The 13,778-nt window shown below is 43.0% G+C and overlaps 1 protein-coding gene across 1 annotated transcript in view; it reads right to left on the bottom strand.

Annotated features, from left to right (window-relative positions):
• Positions 1-9,789: 9,789 nt before the first annotated feature.
• LOC126473836 (splicing factor YJU2) overlaps positions 9,790-13,778 on the bottom strand; it is a 78,846-nt gene continuing 74,857 nt past the window's right edge. The window contains exon 7 of the mRNA XM_050101162.1: positions 9,790-10,261. Coding sequence (XP_049957119.1) covers positions 9,992-10,261 — 270 coding nt within the window. The 3' untranslated portion in view covers positions 9,790-9,991. The remainder of the gene's footprint in view (positions 10,262-13,778) is intronic.

Raw genomic sequence — 13,778 nt, 5'->3', positions numbered from 1 at the left:
AACATACCCGCAGCATGTCGAACTTCCGCAACAGCAATTGACACATTACGGTGTCTACCCGTGTCGGCCTTCCGCGTCGCGATGGATCACGCTCAGCCGCAATGCGTCATCTTCACGCTGCCACCCGACCAGCCGTCGTCGCCACATACCCTGGAGACACACTCTCCTGGAATACTGCAGCAACAACAGCTCGTTTCAGGCAGTGCCCCAACGAATTCAACTCACCCTGTCCTTCCGAACATTCTACATGCTTACTGACGCTGCCACCGTTCAATCTCGACAGGGCAACAACCTGGTTCAAAATTGTGGACGAAGTGTTCAACCATTTCAAACTCGATGAATCAAACAGATTTATGTGCCTTATCACCCACCTGCACGACCAGGAGGACTTGATTGCTGACCTGGTCGACGCCCTGGACTCAGCTACCCGGTACACTCTAGCCAAAACGACAGTTCTATGTCGGCTTGCGCGCTCAACTGAGACAGCAATACGGCAAGTGCTCCACGTCGAGCAACTAGGCAATGACAAACATTCACAACTTTGGAGACGGCTACGGGTGCTGGTCAGCGACGATCTACTCTCTGACACAGCTCTCCTTGCCATCTGGACAGATAAACTACCTCCCCACATCTGCTTTGCTCTGGCTCAGAGGTCTCCCGAACCTGTCGAGCAACGAATGACAATTGCTGACAAATTACATGATGCATCACTGCTCTATTTCGCCAGCCACTGCCTACCTGGCAAGTCTCAGGTTCAGGCTCCTCGTCCTGTGGCCGGACGTGGCCGGGGCCGCACTGTACCGACTGTTCCACTCATTCCGGACACAGTATACAAACAGCTGGGACGTCACCAGCTCCGCCCTCAGTCATGCACCCTCCTGCAACCGAACCGACTGCGGCCACCGAACCTCAGCCACAACCTCTGGCAATGAACATTCCGCAGGAAATGCAGCCGCACTACCCATACTGTTACTTCCACACACGGTTTCGTGAGGCGGCATGGAACTGCAGACCACCCTGCTGCTTCCCAAACGCAAATCGCAGGTAGGTCCGGGTGCCGCCTCCTGCGCACAACATGACAGGCACCTCCCAGTACTCCATTCTGTCTGCGAACAATCAGATAATTATGGACGACTTTATATTAAAGACATTTCGTTGGGATACTTTTTCCTAGTGGACACAGGTGCAGATGTTTCGCTGCTGCCTACATCATTAGTGTCGTTGAACATTCACCCTCATCATACTTCACTGCAAGCTGTGAATTCTACTAAACTACAATGCTCGGGTTCGACCTCCCACGTCATCTCACTCTCCGCAAACTGCAAACTCGAGAAGACTTTTTTAGTGTGCAATATTGAGGAACCTATGCTTGGCATTGACTTCTTGTACACCACAAACTTTCACCGGATCTAGTGCGAAACACCGTGTTTCATCACCCGTCCAAAACTCACTTCCTCTGTGCTCCGTTGAGCAATCCCCCCTGTGACATGTCCGTCCACACTCATTTCATCCGTACATGTTCGGCTCTGTTGACAACGTTACAAGAAACAATGCACAAGTGCCTTGTCGAGCTTGAAAACATCGCTCGCCTACGCAACGAAAACTTCGAGCTCTCCCTCTGGCTCCACGAAACTCAGCTCCAGCTATCCGACTCAGCAAAGGAATTACAGACACTGCAGCAAGGACAGAACAAGGTCAGTAAGTGTGCCAAATCTGCTTGTAGTCCCAGCAATCGAGCCTCCATGTGCTTACCTCCCACTACCTCACGCAACTGTGCTATCAAGTCTACCATAACGTCTACTGACAGTTCCACAGGACCACACCCTCCTAAGATGGCAACGTTCGACACTCGGCTGGACACGAGTGCGCATGCGCGATGAGCATCAGGTGTTCCCGTACGGAAAGCTCCTACCCCTCCCCTCGTGGACAGCACCTCAAACTATGCAACTTCGGCTCCTGCGCCCCGCCGTGCGACCGCCACTGACAACACAAACAGTGCACTCGCACCTAGCGCTTTGCTCGCGACCGTGCTGCCACAGGCGGGGTGGAGGTGGGGTGGGGAGGTGGGGGGGTCTATGTGGTGTTGATGAGGTCGACACCAGTGTCGATCTGAGTATCATCTTTGAACTAAGCAAAACATTATCTTTGTGTAGTCCGCTATCCAGTTCTGTGTAAGCCATACTTGTGTGAAGAGGTGAATAAATGAACTCCTGATGATAATGTGTTGTTTGGTGTATCTCACCCAAGCATCCACCTCACTCTCATGACAGTGTTTTCCATGTTTGTTTAATGAGGGATTATATATTACGAGTTTTAAGCATACTGTATCCATTACACTTGAATCCAGGTAATCTGAAATATGTTTCTTGTCACTCTCACTAATCAGAAATGTCTTCCTACATCTCTTTATACTCCTAATTACAACCTTATTCTGTGATGCTGTAATGTCCTTATGATCAGTGACTTCCTGTTCTACATGGGGTCAAAACGTTCGGACTTGTTAGTAACCAGATCTAATATGTTATTTCCATGAGTCAGTTCTCTGCTCAAAGCAACAGTCAGATAAGACATTAGAATAATTTAACATGATTCCCTGTCCCTACACTCTACCTCAGGCATGTGAATCTCCCAGTCTATAAACAGTACATTGAAAACTCCACCTAACACTATGTAAATTCCAAAAAATATTCTCCAAGCTTCCTCTCAAATGTTTTGCCACTACTGCTCCTGAGAGAGGGGCTATATAAAAGTATCTAATAATGACATCTGATCCATGTGTAACACTTATTTTCACTCTATTTATTTCACATTCAGCATCTGTATTAACCTCTACATATCATCATATTTTTGGCTATAAGCAAGACTCTACCACTGGCCTTCAATCTATCTTTATCAAAAACATCCCAAATGGAACTTAGAATTTTATTGCTATTAACATCTTGTTTTAGTGTGGTTTCTGTCCTTAGTACCATGTGGGCACTATTAATGCTTACAAGCAGTACTGGTACAGGGACCTTTCTGTATATCCTCCTCCAGTTAATTAATAATATAGTACCACTTTCTTTCTCTGACCTGTCATAACAAATTCTGCTGTTGTTGTGGTCTTTAGTCAAGAGACTGGTTTGATGCAACCCCCATGCTTCTCTATCCTGTGCAAGCTTTTTCATCTCCCAGTACCTACTGCATCCTACATCCTTCTGAAATTACTTAGTGTATTCATCTCTTGCCATCTCCCTCTACAATTTTTACCCTCCACACTGCCCTCCAATACTAAATTGGTGATCCCTCGATGCCTCAGAACACGTCCTACCAACCAATCCCTTCTTCTAGTCACGTTGTGCCACAAATTTCTCTTCTCTCCAATTCTATTCAATACCTCCTCATTAGTTATGTGATCTACCCAACTCATCTTCAGCATTCTTCTGTAGCACGACATAAAGAAAGCTTTTATTCTCTTCTTGTCCAAACTATTTATCATCCATGTTTCACTGATGTTAACAAATTTCTCTTCTTCAGAAACGCTTTCCTTGCCATTGCCAGTCTACATTTTATATCCTCTCTACTTCGACTATCATCAGTTATTTTGCTCTCCAAACAGCAAAACTCGTCTACTACTTTAAGTGTCTCATTTCCTAATATAATTCCCTCAGCATCAACTGACTTAATTCGACTACATTCCATTATCCTCAATTTGCTTTTGTTGATGTTCACCTTATCCTTCTTTCAAGACACTGTCCATTCCATTCAACTGCTCTTCCAGGTCCTTTGCTGTCTCTGACAGAACTGCAATGTCATTGGCGAACCTCAAAGTTTTTATTTCTTCTCCATGGATTTTAATACCTACCCCGAATTTTTCTTTTGTTTCCTTTACTGCTTGCTCAATATACAGATTGACTAACATCAGGGATAGGCTGCAACCCTGTCTCACTCCCTTCTCAACCACTGCTTCCCTTTCATACCCCTCGACTGAGTCTTATAACTGCCATCAGATTTCTGTACAAATTGTAAACAGCCTTTCACTCCCTTTATTTTACCCCTGCCACCTTCAGAATTTGAAACAGAGTATTCCAGTCAACCATGTCAAAAGCTTTCTCTCTAAGTCTACAAATGCTAAAAATGTAGGTTTGCCTTTCCTTAATCTATTTTCTAAGATAAGTCGTAGGGTCAGTGTTGCCTCACGTGTTCCAAACTGATCTTCCCTGAGGTCGGCATCTACCAGTTTTTCCATTCTTCTGTAAAGAATTCGCATTAGTATTTTGCAGCCGTGACTTATAAAACTGATAGTTTGGTAATTTTCACATCTGTCAACACCTGCTTTCTTTGGGATTGGAATTGCTATATTCTTCTTGAAGTCTGAGGGTATTTCGCCTGTCTCATACATCTTGCTCACCAGATGGTACAGTTTTGTCAGGGCTGGCTCTTGCAGGGCTGTCAGTAGTTCTAATGGAATGTTGTCTACTCCCGGGGCCTTGTTTCGACTTAGGTCTTTCAGTGCTCTGTCAAACGCTTCACGCAGTAACATATCTCCCATTTAATCTTCATCTACATCCTCTTCCATTTCCATAATATTGTCCTCAAGTACATCGCCCTTGTATAGACCCTCTATACTCCTTCCACCTTTCTCTTCTTTGCTTAGAACTTGGTTTCCATCTGAGCTCTTGATATTCATACCAGTGGTTCTCTTTACACCAAAGGTCTCTTTAATTTTCCTGTAGGTAGTATCTATCTTACCCCCAGTGAGATATGCCTCTACATCCTTACATTTGTCCTCTAGCCATCCCTGCTTAGCCATTTCGCATTTCCTGTAGATCTCATTTTTGAGACATTTGTACTCCTTTTTGCCTGCTTCATTTTGTGCATTTTTATATTTTCTTCTTTCATCAATTAAATTCAATATATCATCTGTTACCCAAGGATTTCTACTAGCCCTTGTCTTTTTACCTACTTGATCCTCTGCTGCCTTCACTATTTCATCCCTCAAAGCTACCCATTCTTCTTCTACTGTATTTCTTTCCCCCATTCCTGTCAACCATTCCCTAATGCTCTCCCTGAAACACTCTACAACCTCTGGTTCTGTCAGTTTATCCCTTCTGCTTAAATTTCCACCTTCTTGCAGTTTCAATCTACAGTTCATAACCAGTAGATTGAGATCAGAGATCACCTCTGCACTTGCAAATGTCTTACAATTTAAAACCTGGTTTCTAAATATCTGTCTTACCATTATATTATCTATCTGAAACCTTCCAGTATCTCCATGCCACTTCCATGTATACAGCCTTCTTTCATGATTCTTGAACCAAGTGTTAGCTACCATTAAGTTATGCTCTGTGCAAAATTCTACCAGGCGACTTCCTCTTTCATTCCTTAACCACATTCCATATTCACCTACTACGTTTGTTTCTCTTCCTTTTCCTACTATTGAATTCCAGTCACTCATGACTATCCCTTCACTATCTGAATAATTTCTTTTATATCATACATTTTTTGAGTCTCTTCGTCATCTGTGGAGCTAGTTGGCATATAAACTTGTACTACTGTAGTAGGTGTGGGCTTTGTGTCTATCTTGGCTGCAACAATGTGTTCACTATGCTGTTCGTAGTAGGTTACCTGTACTCCTATTTTTTTTATTCATTATTAAACCTACTCCTGCATTACCCCTATTAGATATTGTATTTATAGCCCTGTATTCACCTGACCAGAAGTTTCGTTCCTCCTGCCACCGAACTTCACTAATTCCCACTATATATAACTTTAACCTACCCATTACGCTTTTTAAATTTTCTAACCTACCTGCCTGATTAAGGGATCTGACATTCCACTTTCCGATCTGTAGAACGCCAGTTTTGTTTCTCCTGATAACGACGTCTTCCTGAGTAGTCCCTGCCCAGAGAACCGAATGGGGGACTATTTTTCCTCCTGAATATTTCATCCAAGGGGACGGCATCATAATTTATCCATACAACAAGGCTGCATGCCCTCAGGAAAAATTACGGCTGTAGTTTCCCCTTGCTTTCAGCCGTTCGCAGTACCAGCACAGCAAAGTCGTTTTAGTTAGTGTTACAAGGCCAGATCAGTCAATCATCGAGTCTGTTGCCCTTGCAACCACTCAAAAGGCTGCTGCCCCTCTTCAGGAACCATACGTTTGCCTGGCCTCTCAACAGATACCCCTCTGTTGTGGTTGCACCTATGGTACGGCTATCTGTATCGCTGAGGCCTGCAAGTCTCCCCACCAAAGGCAAGGTCCATGGTTCAGGCTTTCTTTTTTTTTTTTTTTTTTTTCCCAATCAGTCTACTGACTGGTTTGATGCGGCCCGCCACGAATTCCTTTCCTGTGCTACCCTCTTCATCTCAGAGTAGCACTTGCAACCTACGTCCTCAATTATTTGCTTGACGTATTCCAATCTCTGTCTTCCTCTACAGTTTTTGCCCTCTACAGCAGAATTTCTTAACTTCATTGACTTCGTGACCATCAATCCTGATGTTAAGTTTCTCGCTGTTCTCATTTCTACTACTTCTCATTACCTTCGTCTTTCTCCGATTTACTCTCAAACCATACTGTGTACTCATTAGACTGTTCATTCCGTTCAGCAGATCATTTAATTCTTCTTCACTTTCACTCAGGATAGCAATGTCATCAGCGAATCGTATCATTGATATCCTTTCACCTTGTATTTTAATTCCTCTCCTGAACTTTTCTTTTATTTCCATCATTGCTTCCTTGATATACAGATTGAAGAGTAGGGGCGAAAGGATACAGCCTTGTCTTACACCCTTCTTAATACGAGCACTTCGTTCTTGATCGTCCACTCTTATTATTCCCTCTTGGTTGTTGTACATATTGTATATGACCCGTCTGTCCCTATAGCTTACCCCTACTTTTTTCAGAATCTCGAACAGCTTGCACCATTTTATATTGTCGAATGCTTTTTCCAGGTTGACAAATCCTATGAAAGTGTCTTGAATTTTCTTTAGCCTTGCTTCCATTATTAGCCGTAACGTCAGAATTGCCTCTCTCGTCCCTTTACTTTTCCTAAAGCCAAACCGATCGTCACCTAGCGCATTCTCAATTTTCTTTTCCATTCTTCTGTTATTATTCTTGTAAGCAGCTTCGATGCATGAGCTGTTAAGCTGATTGTGCGATAATTCTCGCACTTGTCAGCTCTTGCCGTCTTCGGAATTGTGTGGATGATGCTTTTCCGAAAGTCGGATGGTAAATCGCCAGACTCATATATTCTACACACCAACGTGAATAGTCGTTTTGTTGCCACTTCCCCCAATGATTTTAGAAATTCTGATGGAATGTTATCTATCCCTTCTGTCTTATTTGACCGTAAGTCCTCCAAAGCTCTTTTAAATTCCGATTTTAATACTGGATCCCCTATCTCTTCTAAATCGACTCCTGTTTCTTCTTCTATCACATCAGACAAATCTTCACCCTCATAGAGGCTTTCAATGCATTCTTTTCACCTATCTGCTCTCTCCTCTGCATTTAACAGTGGAATTCCCGTTGCACTCTTAATGTTGCCACCGTTGCTTTTAATGTCACCAAAGGTTGTTTTGACTTTCCTGTATGCTGAGTCTGTCCTTCCGACAATCATATCTTTTTCGATGTCTTCACATTTTTCCTGCAGCCATTTCGTCTTAGCTTCCCTGCACTTCCTATTTATTTCATTCCTCAGCGACTTGTATTTCTGTATTCCTGATTTTCCCGGAACATGTTTGTACTTCCTCCTTTCATCAATCAACTGAAGTATTTCTTCTGTTACCCACGGTTTCTTCGCAGCTACCTTCTTTGTACCTACGTTTTCCTTCCCAACTTCTGTGATGGCCCTTTTTAGAGATGTCCATTCCTCTTCAACTGTACTGCCTACTGCGCTATTCCTTATTACTGTATCTATAGCGTTAGAGAACTTCAAACGTATCTCGTCATTCCTTAGTACTTCCGTATCCCACTTCTTTGCGTATTGATTCTTCCTGACTGTCTTGAACTTCAGCCTGCTCTTCATCACTACTATATTGTGATCTGGTCTATATCTGCTCCTAGGTACGCCTTACAATCCAGTATCTGATTTCAGAATCTCTGTCTGACCATGATGTAATCTAATTGGAATCTTCCCGTATCTCCCGGCATTTTCCAAGTATACCTCCTCCTCTTGTGATTCTTGAACAGGGTATTCGCTATTACTAGCTGAAACTTGTTACAGAACTCAATTAGTCTTTCTCCTCTTTCATTCCTTGTCCCAAGCCCATATTCTCCTCTAACCTTTTCTTCTACTCCTTCCCCTACAACTGCATTCCAGTCGCCCATGACTATTAGATTTTCATCCCCCTTTACATACTGCATTACCCTTTCAATATCCTCATACACTTTCTCTATCTGTTCATCTTCAGCTTGCGACGTCGGCATGTATACCTGAACTATCGTTGTCGGTGTTGGTCTGGTGTCGATTCTGATTAGAACAACCCGGTCACTGAACTGTTCACAGTAACACACCCTCTGCCCTACCTTCCTATTCATAACGAATCCTACACCTGTTATACCATTTTCTGCTGCTGTTGATATTACCCGATACTCATCTGACCAGAAATCCTTGTCTTCCTTCCACTTCACTTCACTGACCCCTACTATATCTAGATTGAGCCTTTGCAATTCCCTTTCCAGATTTTCTAGTTTCCCTACCACGTTCAAGCTTCTGACATTCCACGCCCCGACTCGTAGAATGTTATCCTTTCGTTGATTATTCAATCTTTTTCTCATGGTAACCTCCCCCTTGGCAGTCCCCTCCTGGAGATCCGAATGGGGGACTATTCCGGAATCTTTTGCTAATGGAGAGATCATCATGACACTTCTTCAAATACAGGCCACATGTCCTGTGGATACATGTTATGTGTCTTTAATGCAGTGGTTTCCATTGCCTTCTGCATCCTCATGTCATTGATCATTGCTGATTCTTCCGCCTTTAGGGGCAATTTCCCACCCCTAGGACAAGAGAGTGCCCTGAACCTCTATCCGCTCCTCCGCCCTCTTTGACAAGGCCGTTGGCAGAATGAGGCTGACTTCTTATGCCGGAAGTCTTCGGCCGCCAATGCTGATTATTTATCAAAATTTAGGCAGTGGCGGGGATCAAACCCGGGACCGAAGCCGTTTTGATTATGAATCAAAGACGCTACCCCTAGACCACGGGTTCATGCTACTCTCTAATAATGGAGATAGTATTATTGTCCACATGAAATCAGGAAGTGTATCTTGTTGGGTCTGTGAAGGGATTATTCTGTCCTAACAAATCCCAATGAGCTTGCCACACTTATTCCACATGCCACATGTATTCCATGATAATATTTTTAGTGTGAATATTAATGGCTTCATTCTGTGTAAAACTTGATCTAGAGATAAGTGATACTTATTTAATATGCGGATTAATATGCAAATTAAATTCATTGGTTTTACCTACAGGGAATGATAGGTGGGGAAGAGGAAGGAGCAGAGGAGGAAGGAGGGGAGTAGGGGAGGGGAGGAGAATGAGGGCAAAGGGAAAGGGGGAGGGGAGGAGGAAGGAGGAAAGAAGGGGAGACGGGAGGTAAAAAGAGGCGAGAGAGAAAGAGAGGGGACAGGATGGGATGGGATGGGATGGGAGGGGAGGGGAGGGGAGGGGAGTGTAGGGAGGGGGGGTGGAGAGACGGACAGAGAGAGAGAGAGAGAGAGAGAGAGAGAGAGAGAGAGAGGTGATATCCATGACGTCTACAGGGAAGGGAAGGAAGTTCTACTCTGAAATGGATTTTGAGAATACGTGAGGCAGAAAACAAATATATTTCAACATATAAAAACACTTCCCTCATAACTGTATACAATTATATTACAATATTCTGTCAAGTATTGATAGAAAATTCACTTAATTGTAAAATTATATTACAATCATTTTCATTTATTATAAAATATACAAAAACAGATTGTACAGAATAGTCGAATTTCACTATAATGACATGTCAGTGGCTAAGAACTGTCACTATCACTCCCAGAATATGATCCCAATAATGACAGCCCATTTGGAACAGATTTTGCCTGTGTTTCATTCTTGTTGCTTGAGGATGGAGGTTTCTCGTCACATTTTGATTTTTCTGAGCTCACTGTCCCAACAAATGATTTGCTTCCTTGGTTAGCAACCGAGTCATTTCCAGTAGAGCTCTTTAAACGAACCAGTCCTTTAAGTGGTTTCTTTGCATTCAATGAACCAACACTACTTGGCTTTACCATCACAGAGGTCTAGAAAACAAATTACAAGTTTTACTTAGGATACCATCATAAAATATAAAGCTGTTGGCAAGATGCACAGTTAAAAAAGATCAAAAAACTGTAGTATGCTAATATTTTGCTGCAGCAGCCCCAAAAAAATCCACAAAACCAAGCATAAAGCTATTTACTTTTATATCAATGTCAGTTGCCATTCAAGGAAAAATTACACTCTTTCTCAATAAGTACATTAATACCTTTGAGATACTATTATTATGCATATTGAGCCATGGAATGCTCTATTTGCTCATACACTTATAACATCACAGACAAGGAAACTGATATAAAGCTGACTTTCAAATGGCTTGTACTTATCTTCTAACTTTTTCATCTTGTTTACCTGTTACACTGAACATATGAAATACATTACAATACCTAGCCTAATTTCTACAATTTACAATTACTTATCCCTTCTAACACGTCTTCCGTTGCCAGAATCTCAATTTCAACACATCTTAGCATATTTTCTGCCAACTTATTCCTTAATGTTATATTGACTCTCTACAAACTTTTCCCTGTGAATATTCTGTCTAATAAATCTTGATCTGTTATTTCATTTAGACACAGGCTGTTCAACTCCCTACAGTTACTTTAAATTCCAAATAGTTTCACTTCTCTCTCTCCCTCTCTCTCTGGCCGGCTGCGGTGGTCTCGCGGTTCTAGGCACGCAGTCTGGAACCGTGCGACTGCTACGGTCACAGGTTCGAATCCTGCCTCGGGCATGGATGTGTGTGATGTCCTTAGGTTAGTTAGGTTTAAGTAGTTCTAAGTTCTAGGGGACTGATGACCACAGCAGTTGAGTCCCATAGTGCTCAGAGCCATTTGAACCATTTGAACCTCTCTCTCTCTCTCTCTCTCTCTCTCTCTCTCTCTCTCTCTCTCTCTCCAGACATGTGTTTTTCATTCTAATTAAAAATTTGACACAAAAATTGTTTTTATTCGATAATACTTTCTTTACTTGGGTAGGGCTACTTCATGTATTATAATTCACCCTATAGTGGACTGTCAAACAAGCTTTTGGCCAAAAAGCAAATGCGGGAGAAGGTGTTGAGAGCAATGGGGGAATGCAGATAGGGTGTCCTCACCCTCAATCTAGATCAGAACCAGTGAGGGGTTTAAGATTCTAGGTAGTCAGAAAGGATTCCTCTAGATGGACCATGATTAGTTTGGCAGAGGATGGTGCCATGCAGGTGCCCATTGCCAGATTTGTCTGTACGTGATGCCTTCAAAGGAGAAGTAATTGTAGGTGAGGATGTAGTTGAACATAGCAACTAGGAAGAGGATTGTGGACTTGGAATCCATTGAGCACTGGGAAAGGCAGTGTTCAATATTGGCAAGGCCATGGGCTCACGAACAGCTGGACCACCTAGTTTCTGAACAAGCTGAATGACTGCTTCACAGTCTGTGCCATCTGGATCCTTCCTACCAGCAATCTGTCAACTTGTACAGGTAATTGAGTTTAACACTTGGTAGGACATGGAGTGGAACAATCACTTACACACAGTCGTGACGAAAGCAAGTGGCAACTTCAATTTATTGGCAGAATACTAAGGAAATGCAATCAGTCTATGAAGGAGGTTGCTTACAAATCACTAGTGTGACCAATCCTAGAATATCGCTCGTGTGTGGGACCTGTACCAAATAGGACTAGCAAGGGATACTGAATGTATACAGAGAAGGGTTGCATGAATGGGCACAGGTTTGTTTGATTCACAGGAGAGGGTAACTGACATGTTGAAAGAACTGAATTGGCAGGTTCTTGAAGATAGGCAGAAACTATCCCGAGAAAGTCTAATAACAAAGTTTCAAAACCAGCTTTAAATTATAGCTCTAGGAATACACTACAACCCTCTCAATATTGCTCCAACAGGGATTATGAGGAAAAGATTAGATTAATTACAGCATGCACAGAGGCATTTAAACAATCTTTTTTCCCAAGCTCCATTTGGGAAAGGAATGGAAAAAAATTCCTAATAAACAGTACAGTGGTATGTACCCTCTGCCCTGCACTTCACAGTGGTTTTCAAAGTATAGAAGTAGATGAGAAGGCAGGAACTAACATTGCCTGCAATAAAGTGCTGGCCTGTCACTATCTTCTTGTAAAAGAAAGTAGATACTTGTAAATCTTGGATGCATTTTTCAAAAATCTCAAAATTCTTGCAGTCATTACATTTATTGCACAGCAGTACTTGCAGGAAATAATAACAATTTGTTAAAGCGCTCGATGAGCAGATGGTATTAAATAAGCAGCGCTCACCACCAAAAAACTGAAGAGTTTGAAGTAAAGCAACTCTCACCCACAAATTAGTTTTTATATTTGGAAACTTGCTGAGTATCCAGTACTGCTTGGGTAAGTATTTAATCCAATTCTATTAGTATATCTCCTTCCCCACCTCTTTGTCCATCTCCTCCTGGTCCTCTCTCTGTCCATCTGCTAACCCCTCCTCCCCTCTGCCCATCTGTTCCTCCCCACCCTCTCTCTCTCTCAGCTCACCCACCTATGTCCATCTGCTCCTTCCTCCTCTGTGTCCATCACCTCCTCCTCCCCTCCCCCTTCTGTACATCCCCCCTCACTCTCCTCCCATCCTTTACTTCTCTCTTTTTTCCCCTCCTCTACTTCTCTCCTTTCCCATTACCCTTCCCCCACCCCCTCAAAACTCCCGACTGCACCTAGCAGCCCTACCCTGTCCCCACCATGTTCCTGCATGCTCCCACAAGCAGCACTACATACTCCACAACCCCTACCCCACATCTCCGTCCCCACTCAGCCTCCTCCTTACCCCCACTACCCAGATTGCTTCTTCCATCAGGTGCAGTTGCTCACAGTCCAGCGGGTGGCCAGAGACAGTAGTTGTATGTGCAAGTTGTGAATGTGTGCATGTTTTCTATGTTAGAAGAAGGCATTTTGGTTGCAAGCTCACACATTTAGCAGTCTTGTTTTTGACTCAACATCTCCTGTATATTATACAATTTTTCACATAGATGTGAATATTGTGTGCAAAATGTGTCACGAATATAGTTGGTAGTAAAGAAGTGATAAATTAAAGTGCCGTGCTTGATGTGGCAGTCTTCTGCATGAACAGGGAAAAAGTGATAAGCAATGAAGTTCTTTCTTTCATCATTTTGTGGGGACTGTCAGTAAGAAAAAGTTCCATAAAAGTTTGAATTCATTTATAAAGTTTGTAGCAAGTCAGCAAGCACTCTCATTCTCGAATAGTGGATGAATAAAGTCTGGGTATTTGCACGTCATGGGCTACACTTCTTTTTCAACCCCAACACTCATCTTTTGATAGGTACATAGTCCTTACCCCTACAGTAAATCTTTCCAGATAGTAAGTGACAAGTGTACCAAGTTCGGTTGAAATCAGCCCGGTGGTTTAGGAAAATGATGGAAGAAGCAATCTGGGTAGTGGGGGTAAGGAGGAGGCTGAGTGGGGACGGAGATGTGGGGTAGGGGTTGTGGAGTGTGTGTGTGTGTGTGTGTGTGTGT

The sequence above is a fragment of the Schistocerca serialis genome, chromosome 4 (genome assembly GCF_023864345.2).
Source record: "Schistocerca serialis cubense isolate TAMUIC-IGC-003099 chromosome 4, iqSchSeri2.2, whole genome shotgun sequence".
Taxonomy (NCBI): Eukaryota; Metazoa; Arthropoda; class Insecta; order Orthoptera; family Acrididae; genus Schistocerca; species Schistocerca serialis.
The sequence above is the reverse complement of the archived record's forward strand: the minus strand, read 5'-3'. Positions and strand labels throughout refer to the sequence as shown.